The 19,346-nt window shown below is 60.4% G+C and overlaps 1 protein-coding gene across 7 annotated transcripts in view; it reads right to left on the bottom strand.

The window, feature by feature from the left end:
* Positions 1-1,854: 1,854 nt before the first annotated feature.
* The window catches only part of EPB41L4A (erythrocyte membrane protein band 4.1 like 4A), a 43,355-nt gene continuing 25,863 nt past the window's right edge, over positions 1,855-19,346 (bottom strand). For 2 of the 7 annotated variants that reach the window (XM_078617285.1, XM_078617290.1), the window contains 21 exons: positions 17,685-17,736; positions 16,864-16,942; positions 16,126-16,223; positions 14,406-14,526; positions 13,773-13,860; positions 12,496-12,584; positions 12,223-12,286; positions 11,637-11,728; positions 11,124-11,207; positions 10,425-10,543; positions 9,340-9,433; positions 9,043-9,126; positions 8,723-8,833; positions 8,258-8,317; positions 7,953-8,036; positions 7,563-7,682; positions 6,668-6,715; positions 6,321-6,389; positions 5,557-5,673; positions 4,650-4,761; positions 1,855-4,212 (listed from right to left, as the gene is read on the bottom strand). In XM_078617285.1, coding sequence (XP_078473411.1) covers positions 4,120-4,212; positions 4,650-4,761; positions 5,557-5,673; positions 6,321-6,389; positions 6,668-6,715; positions 7,563-7,682; positions 7,953-8,036; positions 8,258-8,317; positions 8,723-8,833; positions 9,043-9,126; positions 9,340-9,433; positions 10,425-10,543; positions 11,124-11,207; positions 11,637-11,728; positions 12,223-12,286; positions 12,496-12,584; positions 13,773-13,860; positions 14,406-14,526; positions 16,126-16,223; positions 16,864-16,942; positions 17,685-17,736 — 1,878 coding nt within the window. In that variant the 3' untranslated portion in view covers positions 1,855-4,119. The remainder of the gene's footprint in view (positions 4,213-4,649; positions 4,762-5,556; positions 5,674-6,320; positions 6,390-6,667; positions 6,716-7,562; positions 7,683-7,952; positions 8,037-8,257; positions 8,318-8,722; positions 8,834-9,042; positions 9,127-9,339; positions 9,434-10,424; positions 10,544-11,123; positions 11,208-11,636; positions 11,729-12,222; positions 12,287-12,495; positions 12,585-13,772; positions 13,861-14,405; positions 14,527-16,125; positions 16,224-16,863; positions 16,943-17,684; positions 17,737-19,346) is intronic. The other 5 variants (XM_078617286.1, XM_078617287.1, XR_013588551.1 and 2 more) reach the window with 5 other exon arrangements.

Below are 19,346 nucleotides of genomic sequence, written 5' to 3'. Positions count from 1 at the left end.
AAACATATATATCTACACACCCACTCGTCCACAAACTCGCTCACCCACCCATCCACAAACTCGCTCAGCCACCCACTCACCCACCCACTCACCCACCCATTCACTCACCCACCCACTCACCCACCCACTCACCCACCCACTCACCCACCCACCCACACACCCATTCACTCACCCATTCACTCACCCACCCACTCACCCACCCACTCACCCACCCACTCACCCACCCACTCACCCACCCATTCACTCACCCACCCACTCACCCACCCACTCACCCACCCACTCACTCACCCACCCACACACCCATTCACTCACCCATTCACTCACCCACCCACACACTCATCCACGCCACGGTTCACCTCGCTTCTCTTTCTGCATCTTCCCATCCTCAGCTCCCCCTATGGGTGTGAGCGTGAATCTGTAGATCTCTGAGTCTATGGGTGTGAGTCTATGGGTGCGAGTGTGAATCTATAGGTCTCTGTGAGTCTATGGGTGTGAGAGTAAATCTTTAGGTCTCTGTGAGTCTATGGGCGTGAGTGTGAATCTGTAGGTCTCTGCGAGTCTATGGGTGCGAGTGTGAATCTCTAGGTCTCTGAGTCTATGGGTGCGAGTGTGAATCTCTAGGTCTCTGAGTCTATGGGTGCGAGTGTGAATCTCTAGGTCTCTGAGTCTATGGGTGCGAGTGTGAATCTCTAGGTCTCTGAGTCTATGGGTGCGAGTGTGAATCTCTAGGTCTCTGAGTCTATGGGTGCGAGTGTGAATCTCTAGGTCTCTGAGTCTATGGGTGCGAGTGTGAATCTCTAGGTCTCTGAGTATATGGGTGCGAGTGTGAATCTCTAGGTCTCTGAGTCTATGGGTGCGAGTGTGAATCTCTAGGTCTCTGAGTCTATGGGTGCGAGTGTGAATCTCTAGGTCTCTGAGTCTATGGGTGCGAGTGTGAATCTCTAGGTCTCTGAGTCTATGGGTGCGAGTGTGAATCTCTAGGTCTCTGAGTCTATGGGTGCGAGTGTGAATCTCTAGGTCTCTGAGTCTATGGGTGCGAGTGTGAATCTCTAGGTCTCTGAGTCTATGGGTGCGAGTGTGAATCTCTAGGTCTCTGAGTCTATGGGTGCGAGTGTGAATCTCTAGGTTTGTCTTGGTGTTGGTGTCCAGCAGTGGTCCGCGACGCTCCTCCAGGCGGGCTGCGATGCCTGTCGATCTCGAAACGATGACCATGTTTATACCTTTTGTTTCGGACATTAATATTTTACTTTGGTAAACTACCTGATCAAACTATTCGAACCTTAAGATCTAAATGCCCCGCCCCCCAGAAAAAACATTCTAGCTGCGTTAAAAAAAGTGTTTATGTTCTGGTAATATTGATCATTGAGTATTCGTGGCATTTATAGAGAGAGAGAAGTGAATGGGTGTGTGGGGGGGGGTCCACGGGCCAACGAAGTTTGAGACACCACCGACTCAGAGCGACAGTCGTCATTGACAGCGAGCTGCCCGACAGCTGCGTCCGGGGTAGCAGAGTGGTCGGTGCATCGCCTCTGTGACGATGCCACCGCCACCGCCTCCTCCACATTTGACAATCGGTCATTGGGTTCGAAGCCGCACGTCCCATGGTGCAGCTCGGGCTGGTGACCACAGTCTCCGCACACTGACCGGGAAAAGAGGTTTTCTTTAAATTCTCCCGTTTCTGCATCGTCATCGTCGTCGAGGATCACCCACCGCACCTGCCGTCATGGTTTGTGCGGTCGCGGTTCGATCCGGCACCGTGGCCCCACAACCCGCCCCAGAGGAAGATCGAAGGCAGTGTTCAGTCAGGAGTGCGCTGTCCTCGTCACGATAACAAAATAATAACAACCACCACAATAAGAGACCAACATTTATAACATTGTCACTCGATATATATAAACTGTTTATATAAGTAATGTGTACATAAAACGTACGTATCTTTTTTTCTTATTTAAATTACCGGGACCTATTAAACTACTAAACTAAAGCAAAAAAAAAGGTCATGTTTGCTAAGTTTAGGGGCTTGAACCCATCCGGTGTGATGATGATAATACTGCATTCGCCAGGGAATGGGAATAGATGTGTGGCAGGGCCAGAGCTGCTGCAGTGTGTGAGAACCTCGGACGGCGATTGAAGGCTGTCCGTGAACAACAACAGGGAGGCGCGGATGAGAGCAGGCTGGATCGAGTGCTTTTGTGAAAGTGAAATGAACTCAGTTAGCCAGACGGTGGCGGCCAAGATGCACGTGGCGTGTCATCCAGCAGTGTGGAGGCAGCATCGAGGGTTGGCGGATCACCGCGCGAATGTTGCGAGCTCCCTTCTCTCGTGGCCGTCGAGGAGGATCCAAACCGCGGCTCGCCAGGAGCAAGTCGTAGAGCAAAATACGCGGACTCCCATCTGTATGGGATAGAGCGTTTCCCCCTCGCACGCAGGCGTGGGCTTTCTCCGGGTGCCTCGTTTTCCTTCCACGTGTGAGCACTCATTCATTGGCCGGTAACACCTTGATAAAACACAGAGGACCGCAGAGCTTGGGAAAGTGTTGCCGCTGGCTCACACCGCGCGGCTGCGGCCGCCTCTTCCTGCTCATCGGTGCTTTGCTCCTCGCACCTCGAGCCGCGCCCTCTCTGCGAGAGCGAGCGAGCGAGCGCCGTGCGGTGGCAGCGCAGTGCGGCACGCTGACAGCGTCGGTGCAAGCGATGTCCTGGCAAGAGGAGAGTTCAGCCGGTGCGTACTGCCCCTGCCGTGGGAATATGGATCATCAATACGGACGTCGACGTAAAACACCCGATAAGTGCGCTGAGAAGTGTGGAGAGAGAGAGGCACGCCTGGAATTCCGCCGCGAGACAATGATCGTGACGTGTGGATTTGCGAGCGTATGCAGGTGAGATACAGCATCATCATCATCATCAAACTGACTCTGAAGAGAAGTGAGCACGGGGCTTGGGCAGCACGCGTTGCAACGCCAGAAGGGACGACGGTGGCCGGTGGTCGAGACTAATGACGGAGTGGCAGACCAAGGAGGGAACGCGTCCCGAGGGGACGTCCACCACGGAGGCGGAGCGATGGAATCGGCTCGTGCGGTGTGCGGTGTGCAGTTGCTGGTGGATCGCGGCCGCGCGAGAGATGACGGGGGGGGGGGCGGGGGGGGAGTGATCATAGCTGCTGATGAAGAGAGCTGCTCATGAACACGAGCAGCTGTCACCAGTCAAAGGCCGATTCAGCAGGTAGAGATGATTCCAATCCACAGGGCGAGGTTTGTCTTTTACAACCACACACACACAGTGGTGAAGGAGCCACATTTCTCTACTCCGGTTCTTTGAGACCCTCCGCGCTTGCAGCTTTCTGGTGATTCACAACCATCAGGTGCGTGCTGTGTATGCAGCGGCTTATTTTGCATATCCGTAAGACAAGCCTGGGTACTCGCGAACGAGCGGACCGGTGGAGGAGGGGGGGGACAGAGCGGCACGGACCGGAGCGTCGCGGCGCTGAGGCGCTGTCGGGGGTGCAGCACGGGGGGGCGGGGGGGGTGGGGGGCGTTTTCGTCGCTAACAGAATAACGGAGTGTGGCGGCGGCGGCAGCGACGAGTTGTGACCCCGCGAAAGTCACTCGCAGGCGAAGGCTGAAACTTCCCGACAGTTTTCCAGGTCGCTGGTCAACTGCAGCAGGCGGAACGTGAGCCAAAAGCAGCAGCCCCAGCCCGTCGCGCGCGAGTGGCTGTGGCGTGCCGGGCGCGGAAACATTTCCCCGGTCGACTCGCAGAGCGGCGCCGTGAGCTCCGTCCTCTGGGCCGCGTGTCGCCCCGCGGCCTCCTCATTGGGGGCCATCGTCCGGCTCAGCGAGCCTCGGCCCTTCCCACGGAGGCCTCGTCAACCTGTGGATTCCAACACCGAGCTGGAGCCATGGGGGGGGGGGGGGGGTCCGGTCCCCATGACATCATCATCACCGTCATTCCCTCGTCATGCTGCACCGCCCTCGCAGTACATCTCTCCCCCCCTTGCCCCCCCTCGCCCGCCTTGAACGTTCTCCGCCGCCGGGCTGAGTTCAGTGCTGCCGAGCGGGGAGCGCTGGGTGCCGTGGTGGTGCTGGGGGGCCCCGCCCCCCACTCGTGTTGTCTGCGCGCGTCACTCGCACGCACGGGGGTTGGAGGCGCAGTCGGTGATGGAGCCGTTCCAGTCGCTGCCCGAGCGGCGTCGCTGGGCGCGCTCCTTCCTCTGCTGGCGCACGCACAAAGACAAAGGTCACCCGTGTAGCCTACACAGGCTATTGGGGCAAGTGCTGACGAGAGAGCACCTACGATACAACACCGGCTAGCACCACACCCAGCCAGCTTTGTCTCACCAGTGCCGCTGTTTATACGCTGCAGCTCGTACTCATTTCAGGCTGTGACCGATGTTGGCCGTGAGAGGGACTCACACTCGGGTCGCCGGGCTCGTAGCGCGGTGCGCCAACCACAGCGCCACCACTCCCCGCAATAGGCATTCGCAAACATGCGTACGCGAGCGAATACGGACACACAAACGGTGACGCAGCACGGCGACAGCCCACCGGCATCCGCCCCCAAGCGACAACGACGTCAACGCAGCGTGCGTGCCAGGCTAGGTGAACCGCAGGGCCACGGGGACTTGAGGCGCACGGTGTTCGGCTCTCTCACCGCAGCGGCGACGGTGGCGCCGGCGCCGGGGTTGTGTCCCGCAGGGGCAGCTGCCGGGGCCTGCCGCTGCGCCACCATCACGGGCAGGGGCTCCACCAGGTCGGATCGCGAGCTGGGGGGTGGGGGGAGAGGGCACAGGTGGGGGGGTCATGGGGAGTGCGGCCTTATCGACTCGAACATGGGAGCGGGATTTGTAGAGAGAGCGAGGGATGAGGAGGGACGTAGGGAGCGATGGAGAGATGAAGGGAATTCGGAGGATGGATGGGGGGGGGGTGCTGTAGGGGATGGAAGCGCGAGGTGACACGCCGCCGCATTGCCACGGTATCCGCTCACGTAGAGCCGCCACCGCGCAGCGTTCGCTCGCTCTCGTGCAGAGAGAGAGAGGACGACTCCGAGGCACGAGGAGGAACCACAGCGGGAGGGCAGCCACGTGATGAGCCGGAGCTACCAACGATCGCCCAAGCTCTGCGGGCCCCTGCGTATTAAGGTGTTATTGGCCAAATCCTAAGTGCTTTCATGAGAGAGTAAAGTGGAGCACTCGGAAATAAAACAAACGCGTGCGTCCGTGAGAGGGGGCAACGCTCCATCCCGTACACACGGAACAGGTGGAGATCCACATCTTTTGCTGTCCTGCCTCCTGGCCATCCGGGGTACGGCTACTCCTCGAGGCCCACCCACGGCAAGGGAGGGAGTTTCGCAACGCTTGCGCGGTGATCCGCCAACCCTCGCCACCCCAACATGGCACGGGGTTACAGGCAGCCACGTGCAGCGTCGCCGCCGCTACCGCTACCGACGCCACGCGGCCGTCGGGCAGAGGGAGAGATGAACGCGGTGTGGGGGCTGCGGTGGCGCTGGTAATGACGGCGGTGCCTGCCGGGGGGGGGGGGGGGGGGGGCGACGCGCGTACTTGTGGAGTTCGGCCAGCACGGAGCGCTCGCCCTCGGAGGCGTGTGAGCGCCGGTGGTTGACGCGGGAGTTGTGCGGCGACTGCGAGTGGCGGATCTTCACGGGGTCTCCGCGCGTCCTGCGGGGGGGAGGGGGGGGGGTTACGGCGAGCGGGAGATGGACGACAGATTCGACGATAACACCCGGCCAGGCCGAGCGTGGTCCGCCCCTAGGTAGACTCAGCACTAAAACGTGGGTGGACCAATGGCCGTAAACCAGATCCGACGCACGAGGTGGACACGAACAGTTCCAAGAGGCCAAGAGGCGACATTTCGATATTTCGTGATTCTTTATTGATTTGTGGGTTTGGCAAAGCACGTAATGAGCCGGCCAAATTTGTGCCGTCAAGACCCTCCACCACCCGACGCAGCCAAACAATTTGAATGATCCCACAGTGTACGATTGTTTATTGGTGCGCCGAGTGTGAGTGTTTCATCTCAACTCACCGACCCACTCACCAGAGGTGATGATGTTGTGATGACAGTGGTGATTATAGTGATGATGATAATGATGATGGTTGTGCTAATCATGATGGAGTTGATGATGATGAAGATGGTGCTGGTGCCATTGATGATGATGAGGATGGTGATGTTGATGATGATGAGGATGGTGATGTTGATGATGACGACGATGGTGGTCATGATGATCGTGGTGATGATCGTGGTGATGATCATGATGATGACAATGGTGGTGATGATCAGGATGATGACGATCGTAGGTACACACTCCACTTTGGTGTAGGGGATGTCCTTCAGCTGATCCTCCGTGTAGCCGATGGGGTCCACCAGCTCCCTCCTGCCAATCACACAGCAGGGCCAGCCTCAACACTCACCCAGCGTAACAGCTCAGGGCTAACCCGGTGTGATTGGCAAGTGGTGTGGTTGGTGAGCGGTGTGGTTGGTGAGTGGCTGAGTTGGTGAGCGGTTTGGTTGGCAAGTGGTGTGGTTGGTGAGTGGCTGAGTTGGTGAGCGGTTTGGTTGGTGAGCGGTGTGGTTGGTGAGCGGTGTGGTTGGTGAGCGGTGTGATTGGTGAGCGGTGTGGTTGGTGAGTGGTGTGGTTGGTGAGTGGCTCACTCGATGTGCTTCCACAGCTCTTCCCGGGCCTGCTTGTCTGGGCTGCGCCTGCGAGAGAGAGAGAGATGCACGCGTGGACAGCGAGAGAGTGAGAGAGAGACGCGCACATGAACAGCATCGTAAGCTCCGTGCGATGGGCGCCTATGTGTGTGTGTGTGCGTGCGTGTGTGTGTGTGCGTGTGTGTGTGTGCGTGTGTGTGTGCCAGTATTATTACCTGAACCGGTCCTGGGCCTCCCCTAGGTCGTATCAGCTTCAAATGAGCGCCTGGTCTGATGTGTAAAAACATCACCACTAGGGGGACAAAGGCGGCCGAGCGTGGTGCTGGCCGCCACCCACCCCTCCATGTGCCGTGCCGGCCTTCTTCACAGGTGCTCCCTAACAGCACTTGCCCCAGAGGTCGCAACCGGGCACCCGATACCCGTACCCTACCCGATACCCGGCTACCCGTACCCAGCCGGGTACGGGTACCCGTTTGCTACCCTGGTGCGGCCGGGTACGGGTAGGCCGTGAGTCACCGTTTGTCACTCATTTCCCAACGTCTTGTCTCTTCTCACAATTCAAATTCCTAGAATCAACCCACCCGCGCCTGCAACATGGCTTCATCCCAGAGGTCGCAATCAGGTACCCGATACCCGTACCCTACCCGTACCCGGCCGGGTACGGGTAGGGTACGGGTACGGCCGGGTACGGCCGGGTATGGGTAAGGAATCAAAACCCGTTTGCGACCTCTGACTTGCCCCCACAGTCTGTTATAGCTATACGGGGGATCATTGTCTTTGTGTGCGTGCGCGTCTGTGCGCGTTTGTGCGCACGTGTGCGTATCTGTGTGCGTGTTTGCGTGCGTGTGTGTGCGTGTGTGTGCGTGTGTGTGCGTGTGTGCGTGTGTGTGCGTACGATCGTGAGCGGTGGCGGGAGCGCCGGTGTGCGGGGTCGTTCTGGCTGCGCTCGTGCTGGCGCCGCAGCACCTCCTCCCACTGCGGCGCCGAGTCCACCAGCTCGTTCTCTTGCCGCGACCTGCACGGAGAGACACGCGCAGACACGGAGACACAGACACGCGCAGACACGGAGACACACGTGAGATACAGACACACGGAGACACAGACACACGGAGACACAGACACGCGCAGACACGGAGACACACGTGAGATACAAAGACACAGAGGAGAGACGGAGGAGGCACGTAAGACATGGACACGCAGGACATGGACATCATCATGGTGATGGCGGCGATGGTGGCGATGGTGGTGATGATGACGGAGATGAGGATGGGGTGGACCCCGTTACCGGCCGCGGTGTCTCCGATCTTTCCCCGAGGCCTCCGACTCGTTGCCGCTGCCGTTGGACGGCGCCCCCCCACGCGAGTGGGACCTGGCGACGGGCCGGCCAACACAGCGGGGACCGAGGTATGCGCGGACACACACACGCGCACACACACACACGCACACACGCACACACACACACGCATGCACATGCATGCGCACGCGCAGCGGGGAGCCACAATGTGAGCGCGGCATGGTAACACGATATCACGGCGACGTCGGTCGGCGCCAAATGAGAAATAAAATAGCAAATCGATAAAAGTGCGCGACCTTCGCTTGCGGTGGCGCGACGGCTCCGAGTCGTCGCCGCTGCTCTGCGCGCCCGTGCGCCTGCGCCCGAGACACACGGCGGCACCACCCCAGTCACTCGCTCGCCCGGTCACTCGCTCGCCCGGTCACTCGCTCGCCCGGTCACTCGCTCGCCAGGTCACTCGCTCGCCCGGTCACTCGCTCGCCCGGTCACTCGCTCGCCCGGTCACTCGCTCGCCCGGTCACTCGCTCGCCCGGTCACTCGCTCGCCCGGTCACTCGCTCGCCCGGTCACTCATCCACTCGCCCGGTCACTCGCTCGCCCGGTCGCCTGTTTGCTCATCTGCCCGTCCAGTCGCTCATCCGCTCGCTCGTTCATGCGTTTATTGATTTCACTCACCGGCTCGTTCATTCATTCACTCATCGTTCACCCATCATCCATCTGCCCACGAACGGACGAGGCGGGGGGCGTGAGCGGGGCCCTCACCTCCTGCGGCCCCTGCGGCCCGGCTCCCCGTCGCTCCCCGACGGGTTCCGCCGCCTCTGGTGCGGGAACTTGGGCGACTGGTTCCGCTCGGCCTGGGCGGTGAACAGGCCGCTACGCACACACACGCACACACACGCACACACACACACGCACACACACGCGCACACACACACGCACACACACACGCACACACACACGCACACAGAGCAGCAACGTCGCCCCCTTCTTGCAAAAACTTGGTAGGACTCTGCTGAAAAAGAGTCTCGAGACACGGTGAGGCTTTCCTGAGGCAGGGGACGGGGGATGGGGGTGGGCGGCACCTCTTGGTGCTGCCATCTTCCCAGGGTGCACTGGGGCGGTTCCTATGAACGTCGGGGCTGCCGTCCACTTTGGGCATCTGGGAGCTGCGGGGAGAGATGCACATGATGCCACGCCAGCTCACGCCACCACCACCACCACCACAGCACCGTCATCACCACACCACCACGCCACGCCACACCAACACAATAACGACATGCCACCACACCACACCATCACACGACGCCACACTTGAAGCGCCCATTATCCCGCTGCCACCTCTCCCCCAGGTGCTGCAGCGGCTGCGTGACGGCGCAAACCTCCGGATTGGCGCCGGCGCCTGGATCTTGGTCGTTCCGTTCCGGCTCGTGTCCTCCACGCGCTGCGACGCCTGTTGAGGCGGGCTCTTGACGTCTAGAGACGCCGCCACGCAGACAGACCGACGTGCACAGAGGCGGAGATGCGACGACACGGGCAGGCGGACGGGAACGGACAGACACGCAGACGCACCGGCACGTACACCGGCGGACACGCGCGTTGGATCCACGCTGACCGCAGCCGCTCTGGACATCCGACACAACTGGCATGCGGCGATGGTGCAGTGTAGGGCGGTGATGGTGCAGTGTAGGGCGGTGATGGTGCAGTGTAGGGCGGTGATGGTGCAGTGTAGGGCGGTGATGGTGCAGTGTAGGGCGGTGATGGTGCAGTGTAGGGCGGTGATGGTGCAGTGTAGGGCGGTGATGGTGCAGTGTAGGGCGGTGATGGTGCAGTGTAGGGCGGTGATGGTGCAGTGTAGGGCGGTGATGGTGCAGTGTAGGGCTGTGATGATGCAGTGTAGGGCGGCGATGGTGCAGTGTAGGGCGGCGATGATGCAGTGTAGGGTGGCGATGGTGCAGTGTAGGGCGGCGATGGTGCAGTGTAGGGCGGTGATGGTGCAGTGTAGGGCGGTGATGGTGCAGTGTAGGGCGGTGATGGTGCAGTGTAGGGCGGTGATGGTGCAGTGTAGGGCGGTGATGATGCAGTGTAGGGCGGTGATGGTGCAGTGTAGGGCGGTGATGGTGCAGTGTAGGGCTGTGATAATGCAGTGTAGGGCGGTGATGGTGCAGTGTAGGGCTGTGATGATGCAGTGTAGGGCGGTGATGGTGCAGTGTAGGGCGGTGATGGTGCAGTGTAGGGCGGTGATGGTGCAGTGTAGAGCAGTGATGGTGCAGTGTAGGGCGGTGATGGTGCAGTGTAGGGCGGTGATGGTGACGGTGCGGTGACGGTGCAGTCTCGTGCAGTGATGGTGCTATGTTGAGAGGCAATGGTGTGGTACGGTGTTGGTACAGTGTTGGTACGGTGTTGGTACGGTGATCAGTGCGGTGACGGTGCGGTGACGGTGTGGTGCAACACGCGCGCTCATTACCTTGCTGCGCCGCGGGGAGCCGCTTGGGGTAAGTTTTGCTGCGCGTGCGCCTCACCACCTGGTTGGGCCGGGGCAGGCGGCTGGCCAGCTCCCGGTCCACCTGCAGCACCGTCCTGCCGCTGGGGCCGCGCCGGGAGAGGTGGGGGGGGGGGGGGGCACAGAGGGGGGGGAGCAGCATTTCAACCAGGAGCGTTAAACGACAACGGCGAGAAACCGGTAACCATTTGCGTAAAAAACGGTTACCGGTTTGATCAAGTCGGTAAACCCGGAAACCGATTCCAGTGGAACGCGAGCGACGAACGCACGGATCGGCACGGACGTGCAAACACACGGCGGCAGGCCCAAGTCACGGCGTGGTCAGTACAAATGCCCTCGAGTGTCGGGTAACAGGTAAAGGTGCAGCCCTGCAGTCGCGTCGCTCGCTCGTGCCACTGCTGGCGAAAGAGCCTCCTATACCGGCGGGGGCTCTAAGTGTGGTATTTGGTCTACTCTTCCACGCTGACCAGCTGTCTTGGAAGAAGGGGGCATTACCCACACTTTACGCGACCACAATAGGGGGCGGGAGGCACGGGGAGGTGTGTGTACGTTGAACTTCTTTCGCACCGTATCTAGCAAATCGTGCTTAATACATAAAGCAGTTCTAAAGAAATAAATGTACACGTGTAGGTGGTGGTGGTGGTGGCGGTGTTGGTGCTGCACCTGTAGTGGTGCCGGGAGCCCAGCGAGCCCATCTTGCCGAGGCGCCGGGCGAGCCTCTCCTCAGGGCCCCGCGCTTCCGGCAGCCTGAGCAAAACCGGGACACGGGGGTCACCGCGGGGTCACCACGGGGTCATGGTGGGGTTAGCACAGGTGTCAACGCGGGGTCACCACGGGGTCATGGTGGAGTTAGCACAGGGGTCAACGCGGGGGCACCACGGGGTCATGGTGGAGTTAGCACAGGGGTCAACGCGGGGTCACCACGGGGTCGTGGTGGAGTTAGCACGGGTCACCATGGGGTCGCGACGGTGTCAGCTTGGGGTTAACAAGGGGTCGACGACACCCACCAACCGCGGGCGATCGTAACAGCAACACACGAATGCTCGCGTTCTTCAGATTCTCTCTCTCGGCGGTCAGCGGTTCGGTTTGCCCCGGGGTAAGAAAAATGGACACCAGGGGTACGCGTGGCCCCAGCGGGGGGTGCGGCGGGGGAAGCCGGGGGAGCGGAGGGGGCACCTGAAGAAGGTGTGGAACTCGACGCAGCACTTCCACAGGTGCTTGCACGCCGTCTTGGTGGCCGACTCGAAGAAGTAGGAGGTCTCGCTGTCCTGCGGACGGCACGGGGACCACGCGACGCGGTCACACGGGGGAGCCCGGTGGCTTCTGTCGCGCTTCCCTAATGCCGCTCCTCCTTCTGGGAAGCCGACGGCCGTGGTCGCGCGCGCACAAAGGCAAAGGTCCCCCACGTAGCCCTATGCGGACCGCTGGGGCAAGTGCCGTGAGCGAGCAGCGCCTACGACGGCCGGCACGGCGCACGCGGTGGATGGGTGGCCGGCACCTCCGCCCGGCCGCATTTGCCTTCATAGCGGTGATGCTTACACATCACATCAGGTACTCAAGGCTGAGCCGACCTAGGGGAGGCCCAGGTCCGGTTCACATATTCGTCACCGGTGTTGGCCTTGAGCGGTAATAGAACTCGGGCCGCCGGGTTCGTAGCGCGGAGCGCTAACCGCCGAGCTGCAGCTCCCCCAGTGCTGTTGGTGAGCACACGCAGAGTGCAGCGGAGGGAGAGGTGAAAGGTGAAAGGTCGGAGGTTACTCACATCCTTGCCCCTCACACGCAGCTCAAACTGGGTCCCTTTAAAGTTGACCCTCGTGATCCGGGGCCTGCGGCAGGGGGCAGGGGGGAGGGGTGAGAAGGGGGTCACGATCCGGTCAGAATCCACCCTCGTGCCATTTGGTCGTGGGGGGGGGGGGGGGGGCGGCGGTGCGACCACGTCCCAGCAGATAAAGCCGGAGGCAGGGGGGTGAGTGGTGGGGGGGTGCGTGGTGGGGGGTGAGTGGTGAGGGGTGAGTGTTTGGTGGTGCTGACTCACCAGAAGTAGTGTGCCACCTGTGCCTTGCCCAGGTACACCGATATGCCCGTCGGGGACAGCCCCAGCATGTACTCCCTCTGGTGCTCACCCTGGGGGGGGGGGGGGGGGGGGGCACAGGCGGCACGGAACAGCTGACGACGCCGCCCCGGCGCTAGCCGCGGTGGCCGCTCGTTGCAGAGGTTCGCGGCTCGAATCCGGCAGGCCGCCCCGGTTAACACCGCGGCGGTGTGTGTCACCCCGGTTAACACAGTGGCGGTGTGTGTCACCCCGGTTAACACAGTGGCGGTGTGTGTTACCCCGGTTAACACAGCGGCGGTGTGTGTCACCCCGGTTAACACAGTGGCGGTGTGTGTCACCCTGGTTAACACAGTGGCGGTGTGTTACCCCGGTTAACACAGCGGCGGTGTGTGTCACCCTGGTTAACACAGTGGCGGTGTGTGTCACCCTGGTTAATACCGCGGCGGTGTGTGTCACCCCGGTTAACACAGTGGCGGTGTGTGTCACCCTGGTTAACACAGTGGTGGTGTGTGTCACCCCGGTTAACACAGTGGCGGTGTGTGTCACCCCGGTTAACACAGTGGCGGTGTGTGTCACCCCGGTTAACACCGCGGCGGTGTGTGTCACCCCGGTTAACACAGTGGCGGTGTGTGTCACCCTGGTTAACACAGTGGCGGTGTGTTACCCCGGTTAATACCGCGGCGGTGTGTGTCACCCCGGTTAACACAGTGGCGGTGTGTGTCACCCTGGTTAACACAGTGGCGGTGTGTTACCCCGGTTAATACCGCGGCGGTGTGTGTCACCCCGGTTAACACAGCGGCGGTGTGTGTCACCCTGGTTAACACAGTGGCGGTGTGTTACCCCGGTTAATACCGCGGCGGTGTGTGTCACCCCGGTTAACACAGTGGCGGTGTGTGTCACCCCGGTTAACACAGTGGCGGTGTGTGTTACCCGCCTGCCTCCCCCGCAGTGGATGTTGGAGATCCCGTGATGTCGTTCGCAAGAGCGGCCGTTGTGTGCCGGCGTCACGGTCCAAATTAGCCAGATTCGAAAAGGACACCGAATATGACTCACTTGAGATCAAACACCCAGCAGCAGCAGGAGCAATCATTGCCCCTTCCTGGCAACTGACGAATGCCAACTCACAGGCCACCAGGCGCTGAGTCACACAGTGCAGCGCAGGGACAGCTGCCACTGGGGGTGTTCCTTTCATAATGAGATGAGATGCAGGTCGCTGACCCCAGGTGACCCCAGGCGAGCGAGGCAAGGCTGGCGCTCACCGTGACGTGGTGCAGGTCCACCCCGTACATGTCGAGCGCCCGGGCGCGACGCAGGAACTGGAGCTCGGCCTCCGCAGGAACGAGGCCGCTGTGGAGGGGAGAGGGGGGAGAGGAGGAGAGAACGATGAGAGGGAGGAGGGGAGGAGTGGAGAGGAGAGAGGGACGAGGTGAGAGCAGAGAAGGGGGATGAGAGAGGGAGGAGAGAGAACGTAGCAGATGAAGGAGCAGAGTGTGAGGTGAGGGAGGAGAGGGAGGTGAGACAGAGGAGTGGGAATAGGGGAGAGGCAACATGGGAGAGGTGGCAGAGGAGGTGAGAACGATGAGAGGGAAGAGGGCAGGGAGAGCGATAAAGAGGAGAGAGCCAGCAGAGGGAGGAGAGTGGCTTCTGGTGTTGGCGCTTCGGGACTTGTTGGATACACGAGTGGGGAGCGATCTCAAGTCACGACAATGATGATGACGATGATGATGATGATGGTGATGATGATGACGACGATGATGACGATGATGATGACGACGATGATGATGACGACGATGATGACGACGATGATGACGATGATGATGGCGATGCTGCGATGATCACCGTGCCGGCTCGGCGGCAGCAACAGAGGGAGCGGCGAGTGCGGCGACACTCACGTGAGGGTGCCGTGCAGGGCCTCGGCCCGCTCCTCCACCTCCGCCGTCTGCCCTGGCACGAAGCGGAACGCCGACACGTAGCCCGGCGCGGCCTTCGCCGCGTCGAAATCGCCCAGCTCGGCTGCACAACCGTGACGACGACAGCGACAGCAGCAGCACGAATTGGAACTTAGGCAGCAATAACCGCGATTCGGTATCGGTGGTATTGGCACGATCGTGCTTCTGGCGCGTGTTTCACAGACGCAGCGTGAAGTGGTTTCACGGCAGCGGGAGTTGCTGTCGCTGCGTGTCCAGGCCTAGAGGCACCGCCAGTGGCAGCTAAACTTGTGTCGCACGAGGCCGTCACCACAAAGGCACCGCTGTGTTTCACAGACAGACCGCAGTCGTTTTGCGGCAGGGAGTGATGTTGCCGCGTTGAATCCCATTTGAGGAATTCATCTGCGGTGTGATTACTCAAGTTTGGCAAGTTTTGACCGGAACGTTGCCACACGCTGGTCTACTCTTGTGCACGACATCACGGGGATCTTGAACGCACACTCTGAGCGAAGCAGTGGGCGCGTAGTAGAAGAATTTAACGCTTAATATGCACCACCGCGGTGTTAACCAGGGCGACCCGCCGGATTCGCACCGCGAACCACTGCAACGAGCTTAGAAAGCCCTCCTGCTAGGCCCCGTCAACGCCCCGAAGCGTGTAAATGCGACCGCATCTCTAAGACTTGGCGGAGAAAAACACATCCGTGCCCTGCAGCGCTGCGGACGCGCTGCGTCGCACGGGGACAGCTGCCGCTCGGCTCCCCCTCGCCCAAGACTGCCGAAGGGCGCGGCGATGGTCCGGGTGAGATGCGGCGTAAAGGACGCATCGAGTTGCCGAGGCATTTAAGCAACGCCATATACATTCCAGTCATATTTGTTGATCCAATCATTCCTCTGATGCGAAGCAGCTTTGAGCCTGGATTGTCTCTTGAATGGGTAACCTGCACGCAAATAGCAGGCGCTATAGGCATTGTGTGCAGTCGAGGGCGGTGTGGCAAAACCAATCGTTCTGTACTACCCTGGCACCTTGACCACGACTGCAATAGCCAGCGTGGTGAAGTATGGTTCAATCCAGCAGTGAACTTAAAGCATGTAGAGTATGTTGAACTTCTTTCGCACCGTACGTAGCCAACCGCGCTGATCGGAGGTGCGGGGGAAGGACAACAAACTAAACACACTAAAAGCAGTCCTAACGGACTTGGTTCTCAAAAACGTACATTTCAGTAACACTGCAGTCGGGTTCATCGTTGCCAACGTCCGTTCAAGCGATGGGTGGGCCACCGGGTCACAGACACGAGTCACCGGGACACAGACACGAGGCACCGGGACACAGACACGAGCCACCGGGACACAGACACGAGCCACGGGTCACAGACACGAGGCACCGGGACACAGACACGAGGCACCGGGACACAGACACGAGCCACGGGACACAGACACGAGGCACCGGGACACAGACACGAGCCACCGGGACACAGACACGAGCCACGGGACACAGACACGAGGCACCGGGACACAGACACGAGCCACGGGACACAGACACGAGCCACGGGACACAGACACGAGCCACGGGACACAGACACGAGGCACCGGGACACAGACACGAGCCACGGGACACAGACACGAGCCACGGGACACAGACACGAGCCACGGGACACAGACACGAGGCACGGGGCCACCGCCGTACCCTGCAGGGCGAACGACGCCAGCAGCGCCGCCTCCTCGTGCGTCACCGGCAGCCGCCCCTGCAGCACGTCCTGCTTCACCTGCAGGAACAGCTGGTACCTGCGGCACACCACGCACCACCCCCCCCCGCCCAGCAACAACCACGGCTCAGCACGGCACACGGCCCATCATCATCGACACTCTCGCGACGACCCACAGCGCCGTGCTAAGGCGGCACACACACAACACACCGGCCGGAATGCCTGGTGGTGGTGGTGGTCTCAATTTTGGTGTGAGGGGGGGGGGCGGGATTATCACACCCCCCCCCCCCCCCCCGGGTCCGCCACTGCCTTCGACATATGCAGGTTATTATTTATTGTTAAATATGTTGCTTATTTACCCAGGAAAGCCTCACCGAGTCTCAAGACTCTTTTTCAGGAGGGTCCTGCCGTGGCTTTATTTCAGCAGGAGTGTGCGATCCCAACCGAGCGACCTGTAGGTAATTATTCAACATTATCGACGTTCTGGCCCAATTCACGGTTCCACTGCGAGCGTGTGGGTCGGCGATATTTTTAGGATAAAGCTGCACGCAAACCGCCCCGGGCGCTGCCACGCCGGGGCCCTGCTCGACGCGAGGCGCGGGGGGCGTCACTGCCGTGGGGGGCCACTGGGCGTCACCGCCGCGGGGGGCGTCACCGCCGCGGGGGGCCACTGGACGAGAGCGCCGGGCGCTCGTCTGCGAGGGTGATGGCCGTCGCACCTCGTGATCTCCTCCTTGAGCTGGCAGGGGTCCCGCGCGTAGAACTTCACCCCAAAGTACAGCGTGAACGGCGGTCCCGCTGCGCAAGGTCACACGCAGGCAGGCGGTCACCGTCACGCTCACGCTCGCACACACACTCACACACACTCACTCACTCACACACACACACTCACACACCCGCACACACACTCACACACACTCACACACACTCACACACCCGCACACACACGCACGCACACACACGCACACTCACACACACTCACACACCCGCACACACACTCACACACACTCACACACCCGCACACACACGCACACACACACACTCACACACACTCACACACCCACACACACACTCACACACACACACTCACACACACTCACACACCCGCACACACACACACTCACTCACACTCACACACACTCACACACTCACACACACTCACAGACACACTCCCTCACACACGCATACACACATGCTCCGCCGTGTAGTCCAAACAGACTTTAGGGGCAAATGCTGTTAGCGAGCACCTATGAAGGCCAGAACAGCACACGAGGGGGCAGGTGGCCAACACCACACCCGGCTGCCATTGTCTCCCCAGTGGCGATGTGTACTACACACTGCACCAGGTACTCATTTGAGGCGGAGTCGACCTCGGGGAGGCCCAGGATCGGTTCAGATAATCGTCACTGGTGTTGGCCGTGAGCGGGAATCGAACCCGGATGGCCGAGTTCATAGCGCAACGTAGCGCTAACCGATACACCACCGCTCCCCACAGTCACACACACGCAGTCACACAACACACACAGCCCCGCACACTCACTTTCCATGAGGTCTCGATGGTCTCCCAGGCTGCGGTCAGGCTCCAGCCAGTGCTGTCACACAACGGAAGATGGAGAGGGGGGCGCGGGGCACAGAGTTAGCAGGGTCAGAGTGAGGAGCGGTCGCAGCCGTCACCCACGCGATCGCCCGCACGCACGCCTTCACCACTCGCCAGCCGGCGGCGAGTCCACCAAACAAATATCGCGCTGGTGCCGCTGTGCTCTTCACAGCGGAACATGGACAGCCACACCGAGGGTCAGCCTCACAGAAGGGCCGGCCACACTGCGTCCCTGCCATGCAAAGGTCCGGCCCAGCTGGATTCGAACCGCACAGATGGCCGACCGCACAGTGGTCTGACCAAATCGGACTCGGGCCACAGCAGATGAGGCGGCCACGCAGGGGGGCCGGCCACCCCACGGTGAGGCCCGATCGCTGCAGTTGTCCCACACAGAACTGGAATGGAGAGCATAGAATACGACATGAGCCCGAGTCTGTCCCTCTCCACGTGACGGATCCAAAATCCGGACGTGCGATGGGGAATCCACAGCACGGAGGTTGGCGCACACTTATTACTATTTACATCATCGGCCATGGTCACTCCACCGCTGGATGAAGGCCTCCGCCAAGACGCCACCATCTCTCATGCACGAGTCTCCATTGCTGCTTCAAACCGAGTAACCTCCTTGCCTGACCCAACATGGTTCTGAGAAATAAATGTGTGAATAATGAACGTCGATATTTTAACCAGTTGTCCATGTTGTGAGGTATCGTACTAACTAGCGAAGTAACTGCAAGTGAATAAAACAAATCAACGGACGCTCTGCAAGCGTAACGAAATTTGTTCGCGCTCGCCAGTTACGCTCATTTAGAAAGGCCTTTTACATCGTTAAAGGTTACCATAGAGATGTAAATGTTATCGTAGTTAGTTTATATTGGCAGATTCATACATGATTAGTCACCCAATGACTCTCATGTTCCGCATGACATCATTTCACGCGTTTATAGATCACCTCACGTGCCCCCCGGGGTCCACGTGGCCCCAGGCTTGAGAACCACTGACCTAGCGCCTGCACACGCACTGATGTCATCGCGCCGCGGCCGACAACGACGATGATTGAGGCTGGCGTGTCGCTACATCGGTCAGTCCACGGTCACTGTAATCACCGTAATCGGCACTCGCGCCCGGGGTAATCTCCCACAGCCGCAGCGGTAAAGACAGCAGCCGCCCGCCGGCGAGTATGGGCCTGCACCCGGCCGGATAATAACCGCACGGCGCCGGTGGCAGAAGTAGTGGTGGTTGCGGTGGTGGTGGCGGTGGATGTGGTGGTAGTGGTGGTAGTGGCGGTGGTTGTGGTGGGAGTGGTGGTGGTGGTGGATGTGGTGGTAGTGGTGGTGGTGGTAGTGGCGGTGGTTGTGGTGGGAGTGGTGGTGGTAGTGGTGGTGGTGGCGGTGGTTGTGGTGGGAGTGGTGGTGGTGGTGGTGGGGGTGGCCGTGGTGGTGGTTGCGGTGGTGGTGGTTGCGGTGGTGGTGGTAACGGTGGTGGTGGATGTGGTGGTAGTGGTGGTGGTAGTGGCGGTGGGAGTGGTGGTGGTGGTGGATGTGGTGGTAGTGGTGGTAGTGGCGGTGGTTGTGGTGGTTGTGGTGGTTGTGGTGGTGGTAGTGG

The sequence above is a fragment of the Lampetra planeri genome, chromosome 53 (genome assembly GCF_965212315.1).
Source record: "Lampetra planeri chromosome 53, kcLamPlan1.2.h2, whole genome shotgun sequence".
Classification (NCBI taxonomy): Eukaryota; Metazoa; Chordata; class Hyperoartia; order Petromyzontiformes; family Petromyzontidae; genus Lampetra; species Lampetra planeri.
This window is presented reverse-complemented; position numbering and strand designations above follow the sequence as displayed.